This window comes from Anomaloglossus baeobatrachus, chromosome 1 (assembly GCF_048569485.1).
Source record: "Anomaloglossus baeobatrachus isolate aAnoBae1 chromosome 1, aAnoBae1.hap1, whole genome shotgun sequence".
In the NCBI taxonomy this organism is placed as follows: domain Eukaryota; kingdom Metazoa; phylum Chordata; class Amphibia; order Anura; family Aromobatidae; genus Anomaloglossus; species Anomaloglossus baeobatrachus.
The window spans coordinates 922,667,987-922,688,629 of record NC_134353.1 but is presented as its reverse complement, the minus strand read 5'-3'; the positions used below and the strand labels follow the sequence as shown (position 1 = coordinate 922,688,629).

At 51.7% G+C, this 20,643-nt stretch overlaps 1 protein-coding gene across 1 annotated transcript in view; it reads left to right on the top strand.

The window, feature by feature from the left end:
• LOC142256852 (ornithine decarboxylase-like) overlaps positions 1-20,643 on the top strand; it is a 123,863-nt gene that overhangs the window by 91,308 nt on the left and 11,912 nt on the right. The window contains exon 8 of the mRNA XM_075328825.1: positions 9,951-10,116. Coding sequence (XP_075184940.1) covers positions 9,951-10,116 — 166 coding nt within the window. The remainder of the gene's footprint in view (positions 1-9,950; positions 10,117-20,643) is intronic.

The following is a 20,643-nucleotide window of genomic DNA, read 5'->3' as shown; positions in this document are numbered from 1 at the left end:
CTGAACCGGAGCAAACAGAAAGTGCTCCCGGCTGGGAGCGACGGCAACAGCAGCTGCGCAGGGAGATCGATGCCCGAGAGGGGTGTAGAGCGGATGTGCATGCCCGCATGAATATGGAAGAGGATCGCCTGCAGCGAGCTACCATTGGGGTCCAGAGCGGTGCACCATGTGAAGGTGGCACTAGAGCCCCACGATTGAGGATGGACTGCTAAGCCGGTGGTCCTCCGCCTAAAAGTTGTCCCCGTTGGGACCAGAAGTCTGTGTGAATTGTTGTTTGAAAAGTTGAAAAATGATAAGAAAATGATACCGAAGTTTCACCTGATTTACCGTGATTTGCAACCGGCTGGAGCCGGCACCGTTGTCCCCGTGGGGACCGTTTAAAAGTTGTTTTGCATGGGAACTATCCATGGACAAGCCCGTGAACTTGCAGGGCAACCACAAACGTTAGTGGCATGTAAATATGTTGTTTACCGTTACCGTTTTCCGCAATGCCGCCTCCGGAGAGGCAGGTTGGAGGGAGGGCCCTGAGCAGAGCAGGCTAGGGCCCAGCCACCAAAGGAACTGGTGGCTACCCTCTGGAGGGAAGGACAGATCCCGCTCGGGTACCGTGTGCTGGACTGTGGGTCAAGGGGTGCTGCCTGGGCTTTAGGGGCAGCATCAGGGCCAGGTTGCTTGGGTGGGAGAGAGCGGAAACCGTAACCGTAAACCGTTATGCAACGTTTAAGAAATGTGCCTCCCGTCTTGGGAAGAGTTATTATTAAAAATGTAAATATGTTATATTATTACTATGTTATCTTTTTCAAAAAAATAAAACCGGTGTTGGACGGCAGCCCGCGGACGGTCTGCATTTTGCTAAGGGGGAATGTGTCGCCCTGGGCAAGCCAGGGGACACAGGTCACACACCACCACACCCTACATCCCAGTTAGGAACACCACAGCTAACCAAAAATCCTTGTTGCCTTCCTCCAGAGGCTGATGATTCACACCAGGGGGTGGGCCAGGCGGTTGGCTCCGCCCACCGAGGAGGACACAGCTCTGGAGGCGGGAGAAACCAGGCAGTCAGCTCAGGGACGAGCTTGAGTAAACAGCAGAAAGCTCAGGGAGGAGCAGGAGTGAGGAGCTAAGTGAAGGAGTAAACAAGTAGTGAAAGTAGAAAAGTGGTAAAGGAGAAAAGCAAGTGAGGTGACAGGAAAGAAAGAAAGCCTGAAGGGTCCAGCTGTGTGTAGGACCAGGTCAGCAAGGTCAGCAACGGCGGTGACTGTCTGGAGGGGGACCGTTTGGAAGTTCCTGGAAGGACCCCGTAGGCTGTGTGCCCGGCGGTCTGGAGCAGTGTTCCGAAGGACAGTCAGCACCAGGGCAGGGGCCTCTCGGACCCCGGCAAGGCTCGGAGTCGCCATAATTTGCCGAATCCGTCAGTGAAGGGGACGTAGATCCCCCAACAACCAAGTCCCGATTGAAGGCAACAGCCCAGCCAGTGTAGAAGAGACACCGCCACCGCCAAGGCACCTGTTTCTTAGGGCCAGCGCCTGCGGGCAAAGAGTAGAGCTCCCCCGGTCCAGCTTGAAGCCGGGGAGCGGGTTACCGGTGGGGACCCATCGCAACCAACAAGTACACCAAGGTGCAAGGAAAAGGGACATCACCGTCACCTACTGGGAGAGCAAGTGCAGCTGTCCGTGGGACCGTCTATCCAGCCGTTTGGTTTACCGTAAAAACTGTGTCAACGTCTCAGGCTGAGTGAGTACCACCGTGCCGCAAGGCACAGCGCTGCCCCCGCGTCCCTGCGCCCACCAGGCCCTGCATCTCCCATCTCATCACCGGGCCCCGGGATCACCAACCCCTACCCACGGAGGGGCAACACAACACCTGGCTGCTCCACATCACCATCCCCGGGATCCCCGTAGTGAGCAGCGGTGGTGAAATCACCACAACCGTGGGTGGCGTCACGGACAATAATCATCCCCACACCCAACAAACCCCCTTTCACTCACGGGCGAGGAGTGCCGCTCGAGAAACCCCCGGGATCCGGCCCACCGCTCGAGCCACCACTGAGCAGCAGCCGCCGGACCCGAGCAGAAGGGGTGAGCGTAGTGTGCTGACACCCTCCTCCCCGCCCGCGACATGAAGTCGCAGGAGCGAGGAACATCTCCTACCTCCTTCACCGCGGCTCCTGTCGGCTATGCGGAAGGAAAGAGGTGGGTGGGATGTTTACGTCACGCTCATCTCCGCCCCTCCGCTTCTATTGGCCACCTGCCGTGTGACGTTCCTATAACGCAGCACGGCCCGCCCCCTTAATAAGGAGGCGGGTCGCCGGCCAGAGCGACGTCGCAGGGCAAGGTGAGTGCATGGGAAGCTGGCGTGGCGATAATTTTCGCTACGCCAGCTATCACCACATATCGCAGCTACGACAGGAGCGGGGACTATCGCACTCGGCATCGCAGCATTGGCTTGCGATGTCGTAGTGTGCAAAGTACCCCTAAGACTTTTTATACTTAGAGCAGAACTCATCTGCTAAGAACCAACCATGCTGATATTCTCTGAAGACACCTGCCCATCAAGTGATTATCAGGTCCTATTAAAGCTTTGGCAATTACAGTGTTTTTATTCATTACATAGATCAGAACTTAGCAAAATATAAGGCTGAACGGAGCCCACAGCGGAGCCATGGGCAAAGTGACTCATGACTGACTTTGAAGGGCAACGAGGGGTTAACACTGGTTGCAGGGAAAGAAAGCGCGGGCTGTGGGGGGTCAGAAGTTTAAGGGGCTGGGTTTAAGTGCTAGGGGTGATCAGTTGGGAATATAGAATCAGTAGAAGGGGTGGGTACTATCAGAACAGCATGTGAAGCCAGCAGAAAAGGACCTGAGCTCTTTTCACCTCGTCTCCTGCTGTGACTATAATCATGGTGATTTAAAACTTCTGGAGCAGCTGCAGGGGGCTGCCAGCAGCGTGGATGGAGCTGCATCAGAGCACAGGTGCTGGAGATATTGGGAGGTTCGGCTGTGGGGGATGCTGCAGAAGATCCACTTCCCCAGTGGGCACGCAGGGTGAGTGTGCCTGACAGTCTGCCACCAGGAGCAGCTCCTGAGGTCTCAGTGGTGCCGCAAGAGCCCCCTCCCCGGGGACCCTCCCTGTCCATCTCTCCATCCTGTGCTTTTAGATTGAACAGGGGAGGAATCTTACAAGGCAGCCGGGACCTGCGGAGGTGGGCGGGGCCTCGGTGTATCATGTGACCGAAGCTCTGCCTCAAGCCTCTAGTGATCAGGGCTTCAACAAGATGGCGGCGGTCCTTCCCAGTGATATACCTGTGGGGGGACTGCTTGTGGTGGCAGCAACTGGACATCCGGAGAAACACTCAGAGACAGAGGTCATCGGGGGCAGAGGTCAGCGTGGAGGTCGTCATCGGGGACAGAGGTCAGCGTGGAGGTCGTCATCGGGGACAGAGGTCAGCGCGGAGGTCGTCATCGGGGACAGGGGTCAGCGCGGAGGTCGTCATCGGAGACAGGGGTCGGCGCGGAGGTCGTCATCGAGGTCAGGGGTCGGCGCGGAGGTCGTCATCGGGGACAGAGGTCGGCGTGGAGGTCGTCATCGGGGACAGAGGTCGGCGCGGAGGTAGTCATCGGGGACAGAGGTCGGCGTGGAGGTCGTCATCGGGGACAGGTCGGCGTGGAGGTCGTCATCGGGGACAGAGGTCAGCGCGGAGGTCGTTATCGGGGACAGAGGTCGGCGCGGAGGTCGTCATCGGGGACAGAGGTCAGCGCGGAGGTCGTCATCGGGTACATAGGTCAGCGCGGAGGTCGTCATCGGGGACAGAGGTCAGCGCGGAGGTCATCATCTGGCTGGCGGTCAGCATGGAGGTTGTTTTCAGTGAGGTGGTCAGCGCGGAGGTCATCATCTGGCTGGCGGTCAGCATGGAGGTTGTTTTCAGTGAGGGGGTCAGCGCGGAGGTCATCATCTGGCTGGAGGTCAATGTGGAGGTCATTTTCAGCTCGGTAATGGTTATCGGTAAGGAGGTCGGCGCAGGGATCGGCATCTGGAAGGAGGTCAGCATTGAGGAGGAGGCTGTCGTCATCACAGTGGAGGTCGCCTTTATGTTGGAGGTCAGCAGCACGGAGGGGCTCGTCTTCGCGGATGAGGTCCGTGTCGAGGAAGAGGTCGTCATCTAGGAGGGGATGATCCACGTCCTGGGAGATCGTTCAACAGGTAGTCTGCTCCCTGGTGGTCCCGCTAGGTTTGAGCGCGGCGGCTTGCTGGGGTCTCCCTAAGCAAGCGGCTTGAGTGCCTCAACATCCTGAGGAGAGTCATCGGCTGGAATCGGGTGTTGCGGCTGGTGGGTCCCATGCCCCCACACAGCCTGGTGAGTTTAATTGTATGTTCTGTGTATTCATCTAGTGCGATTTTCCTGGGTAGGTGTTTTATTAGGCCCAGGGGGAATGGCGGCGGTCTTAGTTTTAGCATGTTGGGGGGCCTCTGTGGGGTCAGTTAGTAGGGTCTGCAGCATGTTAGGGTTTGGGAAGGAGTTGCCGGAACGTGTGGAGGAGGCAAAGGTCGGGTCAATGGGGTCCCCCGTTTCCGTTTTGGGGGTCGGGCATTGAGGCAGGTCGCCGGTTGGTCATCAAGTTAGGCCACATCTTGTGGTGGGGGTCGCGGTGTCAGGGCAGATAGAGAAGGGTGAGTGGTTAAACTTTCGATTTTGCTAACTGGCTTCAGGTGTTTGCCATTCTGCAAGCATCCAGGCACACACACAAAAAAAAAAAAAAAAAAAAAAAGGGGGGGGGGCCTGAGAATTGTTCAGGGGTGTTCTGCTACAAGGAAGGTTCATTGGTTTTGTGGCGATCACACCCGGTGTTGAAATGATGGGCAGTTCAGGCAGTGGAAGGATGGGTGACACTGCATAAATCCTTGGGGGTCTTGTCGCACGCGGGGATGGATCTGCGGCGGATTGGTGGTCACGGTGAAGTTGCGGACAATCAGTGCCAGATTTGTGGCTGTGTACAGATGGAGCGGTGTGTCCGGGGTTTCGCTGTGGCCGCGGATCTGCCGGGGATTTGTCCTTGTGTGTGATGAGGCCTTACGGCTCGTTGAGATACCAGGGTTCAGGCTGCGGTGGGTTCTAGAATCATAATAATAATAATAATAGTAAATGTATATAAAATATAATAATAATTTTGGTGCGAGGTATCGTGCAGGTATTGGGCGGTTCAGTTTTATCTCTGCCATTTCTGGTTCTGGTGGTTTTTCTTCGTTAGGGGTAGTGCAGAAGAAGGAGCCGAATAAATTCCGGGTCACTTGTGAGTTATCGTTTCTGACATGCCGTTCGTTGCCAGGGCGTCCTGACAGCATGCATTTGTTAGGTTGTTTTGGGGATGGTTTATATTTTGTGATCTGGTGTTTACTTATGGTTTGCCCTATTTTCTTGTGCCTATTGGAAGGGTTTGGTTCATTTCTAGAATGGGGGGTTGCAGTATGGCTGGGTTGCTGATGATGTCTTACCTCAAAAAAAAAAAAAAAAAAAAAAAAAACAAACAACTTCCTGTACATGGGGCGGTCAGCTCCCCATTTTTTGCCATCTTTGCTAAGGGCTAGGGCATGGATAGTTCAGCAGTTTGCCAGGAGAGAAAGAAGGGCCCTGGCAATTGTCTGAACATCTTGGGAATCTCCATTGATTCTAGGAGGATGGAGAGCAGGGGGGGATTGAGTACAGGTTACGGGACAAGGAAGTGTCTTTCCTCACTGAAGTGCGCAAAGCGGGTTATATATTTAAAAAAATAAATAAGAAAAATCAAATGCAGTGGCAGACCTTTGGTTGTTGCTGGGCATGCTTTAATTTGCTTTTGCATGTGCCCATAGCCAGAATTTTTTCGGGTAGTGAGAAGGTGGCTATGGCGGGGGCAAGGCCCCCACGCTTTGTATACGGTTGCCGGAGGAATTCTTCAACGACCTGGCAGTGGGGGCCAGGATATATTTTCCTGGGTAGTTATAATGGATGGTCGTTAGGGTTTTGAAGCTTGTGGTCTATTTTGATTGTGAACTTTTACTGTAGCGGCAGGTTGGGTTAGTTGACAGAGCTTTCAGCAGGGCAAATGGGGGATGGACATAGAGCCACAATCTTGGGTGGAGGCAGTATTTTACCAAAAATCGGATTTTGTTCGAGTTTTTCTTGGTAGTGGCTAGTTCCAATTGGGGGGACTACTTCAGCAATAAAAACATCAGTTTTCGTTGCATCAACGGGTGTTTTGGCAACTAATTTTTGGTGTTTCTCCTCCGTTAACAGGGCTATGGAGGCATTTTGGGTTACGGCGCCTTTTTGCTTTAGTACAAAGAAGTACAAAGATAGTGGCAGCGGAGGCACCAGGTGTTTGGAAATTAGCGTTATGCTCTTTTCAATGATAGTGGGATAGCTTTTGGTGCCTGGCACTAGAGGCAGAGTCCACCAGCTGCAAGTGGCCGGAGGAGCTTTGTGAGGTGGTATTTGGGCACTAGGCTTATTATGCATTACAGTATCCTTTGCTGGGGGTACTAGGTTAGCATATGAGGCGGATTGGTGAGGCAACGGGGGATCGGAGTCAGGAATTCGGCACGGGGGAGTCTGAGGAGGATTTGGTAGGGGCACTGCTGTGTTGGTTACGTAGGGTGTCGGCTGAAGGAAGGTCTGAGGTTAATCATTTATGGCTCAGGACCACTACTGGTTGTAAGTTTCAATGTCTGGTTGATGTCATTAAACTGTTTAGTGCAATTTTTGAGGGATTTGCGGGATGAGTCCTTTAACTGGTGGAGGAAGGTTGAACTAGATGGACCTAGGTCTTTTTTCAACCTAAGTAACTATGTAACTATGTAACTGGACTGGTTAATTGCTTGGAACAGTGGGCACTGCCAAGACCAGTGAGTAATTCCCCCATTTGAGGTGAAGTGGTTTTCGGCTAGTTGTTCTTAGTTGCTCTTTGGGGAATTAGGGGAATTGGTGGCTCCATCGTCAAGTGGAGGTGGCATGTTGAGTCAGGTTGTTGTGGAGTTAACCTACCCCATGGAATGTTTGGTTGGAATGGTCAAACGGAATACATCTTAAATAAATATTAAAAAATGGGGGGGTCAGGTTGTGAGCAGTAAAGAGGTTGATAAGGCGGTCGGTAGAGTGTTGCAGGGGGTATTGATTTTTGTTGGGGGGGTGATCGCTCAGACCCATTGGTGGTCTTGGGCCTCAACCAAGGTGGAACAAGTGGGGGACTTCCTGCAAAAGTATAATTTAAAAAAAAAAAAAAAAAGGAAAAATGTTCCCCCCCCCCCCCCCGTTTTTTCTACGTTCTCCTAGGCGGTGCGCCACTGGTGGTTGGATAATTGGGTCACTGCCCTGAATTCGGGGGGGCTGATGGCAGATGAGGGGAGGAATGAGTGCCAGCTGGGTTGGTTGAAAGATCACGTTCTAGTGCTTTGGATCTGGTTCCAGGTATGAGTGGTCTACGGTAACACTGGATGTTCACCATTTTAAGGTTGGATCCTGCCCCCGATGTGCTGGTGTTGCACACGGGTGAAAATGATGTGGGGATATCCCCCTAGGGGGGATTAAATTGGAGTTATTTGCCAAGGTTTACTGCAGCTATGCTCCGCCTCCCCGAGAGGTGAAGATGGTGCAGTCGGATATTGTGCCTACAAAACCTTACTGGTGGTTCGGTCGATAGAGGGGATCGACAGGACTGAAATTAAGGTGGATAGGGAAGTGGGGAGTTTCTTGGCTTGGAACGGACAGGTTGGCGCGGTGGATGCACCTGTGGTTAGCAGGTGTTCAGAAAGGTGGAGCGAGCGCTTTGTTGGTGGGGTGACTCGCATTATGAGGTATCAGGTAATGCTCGTGGTGGCGGTAGTGAGGTGGGGTTCTTGGAGTTGGTGGTAAAATGGTGGTGGGGGGTTGTACATCAGGTGGATGGTAACCCCCCTTCTTTTATTTGGAATGGTAATTACCTGGCAGACTTTGGGGCTCTCCAGGGTGGGGTCCCCTGGGAGTCGGTGTTAGGGAAATGGTTTTCCGGTCATGGTGTCCCCGAGCTTGTGGTCGTTTGCGGCTGGGGACAACTCCGGATGGTTTATCAATTTTATGGGAACGTCCGCCAGGTTTTGGAGCTCCAAGAACCCTCCTCGCTTTAAAGAAAGATATTTATTTAATGTCATGTTTGTATAATAAAGGCCGATTTGGCCAAATTATCCAAGCGGGTGTCATGTCTTCATTCAAAGGGGAATCTGTGGGATGAAGGGATTAGTGCATAGTGAGAAGGAAGCATCTACAATAGTACAGTCAAGACAGCCACAGTAATAAACCGCTTCTGTCTTTCCACAGGGATTGCAACTGTATCTGACAGCTGGTGATTTGACCACTTTCTGCAAGATTGTAGGAGATTTAATTCTGTTCTGTAAATTTCCAATAGCACCCAGAATCTAGCGGTGTAAATGTAATGCTCTTGACTCTTAATAGTTTAAAATATTGATATATACAACTTACTAACAGTCTTGCATTAAAAGAGAAGTGCACCACACTAAAAAATATCAGTGCCTGTTCTAGATCCCAGGCAGGTCCCCTTCTTTTTTGTTTCTTAAGTCAGCAGGTGACCAGCGATTTGTTTGCAGGGGGCTGGTTGTTTGCACATTTCAATAACTAAACCACCCCCTTCTATGTCACAGCAGACACAGAGAAGGGGGCTGGCTCAGCTATTGAAATGAACAGTCAGTCAGCCTCCTTCACATGCTGCACTGGCAACACAAGAAATCCAGGTCTGAGTGCACTAGCTCTTTAAGATAAGGAATTTGGCCGCGCGCACCCTTGTAACGCCTGCCTAGATCCACAGACTCAGACGGGCTGTAATGGACAGGCTAGAGGGAAGCCGCTCGCCAAGCAGGACCCCCAGAACCCTGAAACCCTTTAACCCCTATACAGGGATTTGGAATTACACAGGGCCCTGGAGATCACTACCTCTGGAAGGCTGCAGTCTAAGAGAGTAGTCGTCAGGCAGGGTCAAACCAGGAATTGTGGAACAGGGACAGAATCGGCAGGCAAAGACGTAATCAGAAACAAGCAGAGGTCAAAACCGGATCGGGCAGCGAGGTAAAAAAAACACCAGGCAGGAGGGTAGTCAGGAAACAAGCGGTAATCAGCACACAAAATCACAGGACGCAACAGGAGCCAGAATTCTCAGAACTATCTCTGGCAGAGGCCAACAGACAGGAGGGAAATTAAAAAGGGTGTGGTGTCTTCCCATAGGATAGCTGAATGATGGTACCTCAGCTGGGAGACACCCGCCACCAACACTCAGCCAGTGGCACTGCAGATCCCCAGGAAACCCAGACCAGTGGATGAACGGAGCCTGCGCCCACTGGCGCCGCTGCCATCGACTCCTCTTCCATCACCAGCACCATCCACGGCAGGAACACGGCGTCGCTTGGTGATCGAAGCAGAAGTCGATGGAGCGGACTCCGGTGGTGACGTAACAACCCTACAGGCATTTACAGGCGGCCTGTGCAATGTGTGCAGACCCTGGGAGACAGCACCATAGATAGGGGATGGAGCACCCACCATTGGGCGGCCGGGCAGGTGAGAAGAGTGGCGTCCCTGGCGGGGGAGTAAAGCAGGACAGCGCGGGGACACTGGCATGGGCGTTACAAGAATGCTGTCTATTACTTAGAAAATTAAGAATCAGGTACGTCAAACTACAACATGCCCAATCCTTGCCCTCATCAACAGCCCACAGTGGGCAAAATTCAGGTTGCTCCTAGTAGGTTGTTAGTGGATTTTCCAATATCGGGCTTGTTAGTAAACAATATCCACTCTTACAGATGCCTGTGGCAAAAATGGGGACACAAAAGTTAAAAAATCTAAATAAATCTAATCTAAAATAAGTTTGTCTCTATAATAAAGTTTTGGTAACTTTTGTCGTCTATGTAACTTCTATATTTAACTTCTGCTTCAGCTTTCATATCGGTACTAAATCCAGGCAGACAAAGTCTTTTGACCAAGCCATTGCAGATTCCAGATATGTTTTTGACCTTGGAAAGAAAGTTGGTCATGCAATGAGGCTCTTAGATATTGGAGGAGGATTTCCTGGAGACGACGACTTCCAGCCGCGATTTGAAGAAGTAAGATTACTGAGTGGGCCTGATGTGAAACTTATGTACTTCAACATTGCTGTTTGTTAGATTGTGTATGTAGCTAGTATGAGAATCCAACACTCCATGGACAGATCACAAGAAATCTCTTGTCTTGTCACTGTGTTAAATATAAGTGTAGAAAGAATGAAGTGGCTGTTTATAAGAGGGTTGAAAAATGAGTTTGCAGCCCTATTACCAAAAATTAGGGATTGATGCCATCTTAACCTGTAAGGGCCAGGATGACGGGTAGGCCCAGGAGGTGGATCCACTGGACTGAGCACCCCACCGAGGGCAGGGTACCCTGTAGCTGGAGCACTACAGGTAGCAGGACACTCCGTTCAGAGGACCGGAGTGAAGAAGTCCCTGGGACCACAGAGTCTCTGCAGGTAGTCCGGGTGGCGAGGCTCAGGTTCGGAGGCCGGGGTGATGTCAGGCAGAATCCGGAACCAGCTGAGCGAGGGGGTCGGTCACCACACGGATCCAGGGATCGGAGACGGGAGGGACTGAAGAGATGGCGGACAGTCACCCTCTGGAGTTCTGGAACCGTCAGGACCGGTTGGCGAGGCAGGAGCGGCTCTACGAGACAGATAAGTCAGTAATGGACAAGGCACAGGGGGACCTGACTCCTAGCTTACTAAACACGAAGAACAGGCCCCGGCCACTTGGAAAATAAACCCCTTTATACCCTGTACCTGTGTGTTCAATATCCTGTCAGTGGACGCTGGCCCTTTAAGAAAGGGTCAATGGCCGCGCGCGCCCTAACGCGCATGCGCGAGGCCCAGGTGCTAGAAGCTAGAGCAGGAAGCGGTGCACAGGAGCAGGGATCAGGACACCTGGAGGACGCAGGTGAGGGAGCAGGGAGGCTGTGGAGTGGAGGACTGGGGAGCGTGGCACGGGAACCGGGGAGCGTGGCACGGGAGCCGGGGAGCGTGGCACGGGAGCCGGGGAGCGTGGCACGGGAGCCGGGGAGCATGGCACGGGAGCCAGGGAGCGTGACAGAACCCCACTGCAATGTTCTGCAATGAAGAAAGTCAGAGAGAAGGAGCAGCTTTGCTGAAGTGAGGAAATGTCTGTGCTATAGCTAGCCAGCATGTAGGGGTAAGTAGCATTTTCTGTTAAGGATTGTCACCTTGAGATTTAATAAGCGTCACTCAGGATTATAGAGAAGCTCCAGCAGGAGCTTCACTCAGTATAATTTAACCCAGGTAGAGGGAAAAAAGCTCATTTTATCACAGTACAGACATTGCGGATGGCAGTCACCAGTGGCATAACTAGAGTTTTATGGGCCCTGGTGGAAAGTTTGAGCCTGGGCCCCCCATTTGTTGTCAGATGTATGGTCCGTTGGAATATATGCAATATCCTGGAATATATGGCCCATCCTGGTATATATGTCCCCATCATGGCCATATCCTGGTATATATGTTCACATCCTTCCTGGCCCCATCCTGGTATATGTCCCCATCCTGGTATATAGAAGGATAGATCCAGCGAGCCAAATTTGTGATGAATAAAAAATCTTTAGGCAGAGATGAAAAATTACTGCTGTAGAGCGCTCGGCTAAACCTTTATTATTGCCAGCCGAAACGCGCCTTGCCGTGCGCTCTACAGCAGTAATTTTTAATCTCTGCCTGTATTTACACTATGCTGCTATTGAAAAGATTTTTTAATCTACATTTGAAATAAAGAAAAAGATTTTTTATTCATCACAAATTTGGCTCGCTGGATCTATCCTTCTTCTATATCAATTGTTGGCAAGAACTCCTGCCATTTATCCGTTGCTGAGCGTCTATATGGAATAGCAGCCTATACATTGAATTTACTTGGTAAGCTGGCATTTTTTTCTTCTTTTTTTCATTGCATCGTGGTATATATGCCCCCATGCTGGTATATATGTCCCTATCATGGCCCTATCATGGTAGAAATGTCCCTATAATGGCCCCATCCTGGTATACAGTATATGTCCCCATAATGGTCCCAGCCTGGTGTACATATCCCCATAATGGTCCCAGACGGTTCTATTTCCGCATCCTGGCATCATTCTGCTAAATATTATACCCCTGGGTACCTCACACAGTAAACAAAATAAACTATTACTAACCTTCTCCCGACTCCCCGGTGTCCTCCTCTGATGATGGCATTCTGCAACGTTACTGTCATGCACGGCGTGCCCACTTACAGCACAGTCTGCTGCCGGGTGCCAACATATTCTCTGCTCCCCATGCCATGGATTGTGTGGGTGGGGAGCAGTGAATATAAATAGCCTCAATCGGCGGCCGGCACATCGCTGTGCAGGGACCGATGGGTCTGTGTGCTGCAATGTATTTCAGTTGGATGCGCACCCCCGGATGTGCGGGGGTCGGCGGGCCCACTGTACCTTCAGGCCCAGTCGCAATTGCTGTGAAAGCAATCGTTACGTCTCTCGCAGTTACAAACAATGTTAGTGTGCGCGAGACTGGAAAATAAGAGACACAAAGAATGATTCAGAAACCATCAAGCATTTTGCCTCTTTTAAATATCTATAACCACCAAGCTTTTTGCCTCTTTGTGAGTAAAGCAGCTTCAGTCTTCCATTATTATCATCCATAATCACCCTTCCAGTGACTCTATATATGACCCTCCCTTTTTTTTGTGTGACTGGCAAACTAGCATGAAAATACAAGCTGATTATTTTGGCGTGACATTTCTTCTTTCCTCCACATTGATATTGCAAGAAGGAAAAAAATCATGTATTATGGAAATCAAAGGATGGACTGATGTTACTGATGTGCAAATAGTGTAAAATGGAAGCACAATTTTCAAGACATCCCAACTTATTCACTATGGAGTATGAGCTCCACGTGCAGAAATCCCGGCACTTACAGCCTTGGCTGCTATCAGTAGTCAACTGAGGAAGATTTTGCTGCACCAAATGGGCAAATCAGTAAGATCTGCTGTTGGCCGCTCCTGTGTAATCCCTGATAAATGAATCTTATGCACACAAATGTGCACATATGGTAAATAATGTACAAATTAGATCTTACTTAAAACTACTTCACGTGACACACCCGGTACAGACTAGAGGACCCAACTGCACAGTCCCTATAGGCCCCTGTGCAGACTCACACAACCGTAACTGGATGACTCAGATGACCATTAAGACCTTTTGCTTCCTAAGCAGCGTCGAGGGCTTTACGTACCTGTGGCGCCCTGGACAAGCCAGGGGACACAGAGCACAACACCCACACACCCCACACTCCCGGTCAGGCACACCGAAGTCAGACACAAAACCCTTGTTGCTTTCCTCCAGGGGCTGATGTCCACACCAGGACCGGTACACAAAGAGAAGTCAGCACCATCTGGCAGGGGCTTACGGACCCCGGCAAGGCTAGGAATCACCGTGAATTTGCCGAATTCGTTAGTGAAGGGAACAACCTTCCCAGCAGCCAAGTCCCGACAGAAGGCAACAGTCCAACCAAGAGAGGGAGACACCGCCACCGCCAAGGCACCCATTTCTCAGGACCAGAGCCTGCGGGCAAAAGGGGCTCCTCCAGCCCATATCCAAGCTGGGGAGTGGGTTACCGGTGGGAACCCATTGGAACCATCTACCGTATATAGGTGCAGGGAAAAGCAGTCACCATCAACCTGCCGGGAGCAGAAACCACCGCAGCCGTCAGTGGGACCCGTCCATCCAGCCGTGTGTTTTACCGAGAACTGTGTCTTCATCATTGGCTGAGTGAGTACCACCGTGCCGTGCGGCACAGTGCTGCCCCTGCGACCCTGCACCTCACCAGGCCCTGTAACCCACCTGCCATCCACCCCTACCCCCATCACCGGGCCCCGGGACAACCAACCCCCTACCCACGGAGGGGAGAACTAACAACAAAGCTGCTCCCTGTCACCGCTCCCGGGATCCCCGTCCAGAGCAGCGGTGGTGTCACCAACTTCACCACAACCGTGGGTGGCGTCACGGACAATAACCCAATCCCCACCATCCAATCAAATCCCCTTTTCACTCACGGGCGAGGAACGCCGCTCGAGTCCCCGGGATCCGGCCCACCGCTCGAGCCACCACCGAGCAGCGGCACCAGCAGCAGCCGGACCCGAGCAGTGGGAGAGCGCAGCGTCCCCTCCTCCGCCCGCGACAACTTGGCATCACGAACAGGATCCTACCGTTCTACCGACTGGTGGAAGTGCGCCTTGTGTGACCGCCGGAGGTGTCCGGCCGAAAAATTTGTGAAGCCGCCATCTTGGGCGCGAAGAATTCCCGCTCGAGCGTCTCCTCGAGTAGTGGAGGCGCGAAGGCCAAAACCCCGCCCCTGTAGAGGAGGAGCCGGAAAAAGACTAAGGGGGACTGATGGCGTCTGGCCGCATGTAGCTCGCGGCTATATGAGCAGGGACGCCGGGACCCCGCAATCTGCTAAGCCCTGCAAAGGATGTCTGCCCCACCCAGCTATGCGGAGGCTACCGAGCCGGTGCCCGGAACAGCGGCGTGGCTGAGGGCCCGAACGGCAGGGATCTGCCGACACTACCGACGTCAGATATGCATACTGATGGAACAGTGGACCGTGGAGGTGGAAGAGGTAGCTGCGGTCGCCCGGGTGTACGGAATGGAGGCCATGATGGAGGAGCTTTTGAGTGACCCACGCCCCTATGTCCCCGAGGGACCGGCCACTGCGGCTGAGGGACCCGGTCTACCCCTAGCCCCTATGCTGCCCCCCGTCTTCCTTGCCCGTGCACCCTGCTGATGCTGGACCGTCTGGCGTGCAACCCCTCGCAACGGTAGCCGGAAGAGTGGCAAGCCCGGAGACTGCGGCAGCTGGCGGCGACCCGCCTGGCGCAGGGTCGGATGATAGTGACTCCGGTCCTGACACAGAGCCTGTTTCAGAGGAGGACGAAGGAGTCATCGCCCTGGATGGCATGGAGGCCACTTACATTCCCCGGAGCGGAAATAACGGCTACCGGGCGGCCCTTCCCCGTCGCGCCTGCTATGCGCTAGAGGGGCTGGTGCCTGTGTTCTTCCACCCAGGGCCGGCGGAGGATGATGAAAGTGCAGAGTGAAGTCAGCGGTCCTCCGCCTAAAAGTTGTCCCCCGTTGGGACCACCAGTGTGTTTAAAGTTTTGGAAAATAATAAGCAAATGATTTACCGAAAAGTCACCTGATTTACTGCTTGATTGAAACCGGTCGTTGCCGGCAACTGGTCCCCGTTGGGACCCCCATTTACAATTATGCATAAGGAACTCCTTATGGACAAGCCTGAGAACTTGCAAGGCGACCACAAACTAGTGGCATGTAAATAATGTTGTTGTGGCTTCTACCGTTACCGCCTCCGGAGAGGCAGAGGGGAGGAAGGGCCCGCAGTGGAGCAGGCTGGGGCCCAGCCACCACCGGAACCGGTGGCAATCCTCTGGGGGTTTCAGGGGTTCCCCATGGACGTGGGTCCCCTGAAAAGGACAGAACCCGCTCGGGCAGCTTGTGCTGGACTGGGGTCAAGGGGTGCTGCCTGTTTGCTTAGGGGCAGCATCAGGGCCAGGTTGCTTCGGTGGGAGAGAGCGGAAGCCGTAACCGTAACGTTTAAGTAAGAGTACCTCCCGATGTGGGAAGATGTTATTATAAATGTATTCTGTTTTACCGTTTTTCTATGTTTTTCAGTTGGTGAAAATAAAACCGGTGATGGACGGGCAGCCCGCGGACGGTCTGCATTTAACTAAGGGGGAATGTGGCGCCCTGGACAAGCCAGGGGCCACAGGGCACAAGACCCACACAACCCACACTCCCGGTCAGGCACACTGAAGTCAGACACAAAACCCTTGTTGCCTTCCTCCAGGGGCTGATGTCCACACCAGGGGGTGGGCCAGGCGGTTGGCCCCGCCCACCGAGGAGTTCACAGTCCTGGAGGCGGGAAAAGTAGAGAGATCAGTTTGAGAGGAGAAAGTGAGAGGAGGTGAAGTGGCAGTAGAGCAGACTGAAGTTGGTCCGGGTGTATGGCCCGGACGGATCAGCAAGGTTAGACGGGCGGTGGCCCGGCGGTACCGGACCGGTACACAAAGAGAAGTCAGCACCATCTGGCAGGGGCTTACGGACCCCGGCAAGGCTAGGAGTCGCCGTGAATTTGCCGAATTCATTAGTGAAGGGAACCTCCTGGGTTTCCCAGCAGCCAAGTCCCGACAGAAGGCAACAGTCCAACCAAGAGAGGGAGACATCGCCACCGCCAAGGCACCCGTTTCTCAGGGCCAGAGCCTGCGGGCAAAAGGGGCTCCTCCAGCCCATATCCAAGCTGGGGAGCGGGTTACCGGTGGGAACCCATTGGAACCATCTACCGTATATAGGTGCAGGGAAAGGCAGTCACCATCAACCAGCCGGGAGCAGAAACCACTGCAGCCGTCAGTGGGACCCGTCCATCCAGCCGTGTGTTTTACCGAGAACTGTGTCTTCATCATTGGCTGAGTGAGTACCACCGTGCCGTGCGGCACAGCGCTGCCCCTGCGACCCTGCACCTCACCAGGCCCTGTAACCCGCCTGCCATCCACCCCTACCCCCATCACCAGGCCCCGGTACAACCAACCCCCTACCCACGGATGGGAGAACTAACAACAAAGCTGCTCCCTGTCACCGCTCCCGGGATCCCCGTCCAGAGCAGCGGTGGTTTCACCAACTTCACCACAACCATGGGTGGCGTCACGGACAATAACCCAATCCCCACCATCCAATCAAATCCCCTTTTCACTCACGGGCGAGGAACGCCACTCGAGTCCCCGGGATCCGGCCCACCGCTCGAGCCACCACCGAGCAGCGGCACCAGCAGCAGCCGGACCCGAGCAGTGGGAGAGCGCAGCGTCCCGTCCTCCGCCCGCGACATACCTCTTTATAATTTCAGGGGAAGACGCAGAGTAATTAGAAACACACAAAGTCCAAAAACCTGTCAAAATAGCATTCAAAGAAGCAATTATATTACAGAAAGTACCCTTAGGTAAACTACCTGGGTATTTTGAAGCAACGCTGAGAAATAATACAAATATCATAGAATAAATTCAAATATTTTTATTTTATCATTTTTTATTCAAACACAAACCACACCACAAAGGAGATCATATTACATCCAAAACTGCCTCAGGTTAGAAAAGTTCGGCAATGCACGTCCTAGTGAACAATAACATCAATTTTTTAATTTTATATTAATTCATACGGTGCAAAAGCTCATCATACTGTCCAAAATACACTAATCCATGTAACAATATAATAATATAGTAATATAGTAGTATAATAAATACTATTCATCCTCAAGCTTTGATTTTATTATATGACTTTCTTTTAGTGCCTCACCGTCTTACTAGTTTTTATTAAATATGTGAAAAATCAGAGAATAAAGTGCAAAAAATCACACTATTCCTATCTGCAGATAGATACGCAGAGTTTCTTAATTTTTCACCTAAAATGTGGCAATATTGTCAGTGAAGTCAATATCTACCCATCAATCAGTTATTGAACTTTTAAACAGCTGAATTTCACCTATAAAGCAGTGAATAGGGGCATGGGGTATTGGCATCTATATTAAAGACATGTGTCTGGCAATAAACCGGACCGCTAAGAAAAGGTTTCAATACCACATAGCCAAATGTTATATTCAAAGCACTTTTCCGGCAAAAAATACTACTACCAGCCGATAGACAGACAGTATCTGTGATTTTTTTCACCTAAAATAAGGCATATAGAACAAATAACACACCTCTACCTGTCAATCAACTAGTAGGTCCGTGAACAGCCACGAGCCACAAACACGGCAGTGAGTATGGCCGTAAAAAATGTAAACTCCCAATGTATGACCGGCAATACCACACATCACTGCAGAACTCAAATGTTCAACACCATTTCAATGCAAAAGGTAACATCATTATAATACTGAACATTTGCCAAACATCAGTAAATACCTGAGCAGTGGATGACTCTCTCCTTTCCCCGACGTACGTTTCCTGCCAGCTTTGCCCCTCTTGCGTTGCTTCAAAATACCCAGGTAGAAAACGCAGAGTAAACTCAGGAAATTCAACGTTATAACCTGCCAGGAGAAACACAAGAAAAACAGGCTGTAGTAGAAGTCACCAGGCTCCTCGCATCTTCTCGCCACACTACCTGCACCAGTGACCCTATTCCCTCATATCTCCTTAAATCTGTCACCCCAGCTGTCACCACTCACCTAACTTAAATATTCAATCTCTCTCTCTCCTCTGGTGTCTTTCCCTCCTCCTTCAAACATGCCAGCATACACCCATTACTTAAAAAAACATCCCTGGACCAAAATTGTGCCGCTAACTACAGACCTGTCTCTAATCTCCCATTCATCTCCAAATTCCTGGAACGTCTGGTCCACTCCTGTTTAATCCGCTATCTGTCAGATAATTTTCTCCTTGACCCTCCACAATCCGGTTTCCGCTCCTTACATTCTACTGAAACTGCTCTTACTAAAGTCTCTAATGATCTACTAACAGCTAAATCTACTGGTCACTACTCCCTGCTGATCCTCCTGGATCTCTCTGCTGCATTCGATACTGTGGATCACCAGCTCCTACTCACTATGCTCCGCTCTATCGGGCTCAAGGACACCGTTCTTTCCTGGTTCTCCTCTTACCTCTCTGACCGCTCATTCACTGTATCCTTTGCCGGCTCCTCTTCCTCTCCTCTTCCCCTTACAGTCGGGGTTCCTCAGGGTTCAGTCCTAGGCCCCCTCCTGTTCTCTCTATACACAGCTCCTATTGGACAAACAATCAGCAGATTTGGTTTCCAGCACCATCTCTATGCTGATGACACCCAACTGCACACATCTTCTCCTCACATCACCCCTGCACTATTACAAAATACTATCGATTGTCTGTCCGCTGTCTCCAACATCATGTCCTCCCTCTATCTAAAACTGAACCTGTCAAAAACTGAACTTTTCCTGTTTCCTCCCTCTCCTAACCTTCCGAAACCCAATATTACCATGACCACTGAGGAAGGATTCTCCGGTCGTGATGGTTTACCATATCCCCCCAACTTAACCTAATAAATAACACACCGACTGCATGCGACTTTGGTTAAACAAATTGGCCACAGCAGCCTTTATTACCTATTATTAACATTCTAACACCAGGGGGCGCCAAACAAATAATAATAGGAAACACATAAATAATACACTGTACAAGTACCCTATGTAGGCCTGGTCCAGAAACACTTTCCTACACCAAATCCCTGGCCGCAACACTCCGACCCAGAGATGAGGTATTAATCACCCCACGGATTAATACCCCCCAAACTTTGCAGAACCCCGTGCCTGCAATTTACCGGAACCCGGAGACACCATACCAAGACAGTGCCTCTCGGTCCAGCCACCAATCCCTTAGAACCGCCTCTGGACCAGACCTACCCCCGCTGCTGCGACAGAACATATGACCCCACCAACTTAGTCTTCCTTTTGTTTTCTATTTTTCTTTTTTTTTTTTTTTTTAACTTTCTTCAACCAGTTTATCCATTGAATTAATGTTTTATTGTTAAAACGACATAGCTGGAAAACACGCACAAAACACAAAGGAGGGTGGGTGGGAATCCTTCGCCGTCCGGAATCACAAGGGAAGGTAAGACCCCTCCCCTATAGCTTATATACTCCCCCCCTCCCCTATAGGGACCCTTTTCCCCCAATCCCCTACGATGTCCCATAATCCCCTTATTTCACTTTATTAACCCCTTCACTCCCTCCCTTCCCTTTGGTCATGTCACCCCTCCCCCCTATGGGGTCCATGGCTTTCTTGACCACTGAGGAAGGATTCTCCGGTCGTGATGGTTTACCATATCCCCCCAACTTAACCTAATAAATAACACACCGACTGCATGCGACTTTGGTTAAACAAATTTTCCACAGCAGCCTTTATTACCTATTATTAACATTCTAACACCAGGGGGCGCCGTCCAACAGGCGACCCCAAACAAATAATAATAGGTAACACATAAATAATACACTGTACAAGTACCCTATGTAGGCCCGGTCCAGAAACCCTTTCCTACACCAAATCCCTGGCCGCAACGCTCCGACCCAGAGATGAGGTATTAATCACCCCACGGATTAATACCCCCCAAACTTTGCAGAACCCCGTGCCTGCAATTTACCGGAACCCGGAGACACCATACCAAGACAGTGCCTCTCGGTCCAGCCACCAATCCCTTACAACCGCCTCTGGACCAGACCTACCCCCGCCACAGGACAGGACACGTGACACCTTACGTGGCCTGGACCCGCCACACACCCAAGGCTTGCTCCACACCCTCACGCAAACCCAAGGCCCATAGATCTGAACCAATCTCATTAAGGTGAACCCCATCACCCCTCCTAAACTGCCACTTCGGCGACTCCAGGTCTACATGCCGTACCACAACACCGCCGTTTCTTCTCACAAAACGCGCAACCACCCTGTTCACTTGAGTCCGGGCGCGATTCAGCTTCTCAACCGACCGCGCCCCCCTCCACACCAATCTGGCCACAATATCTGACCACACCACTATCAAACCCGGAT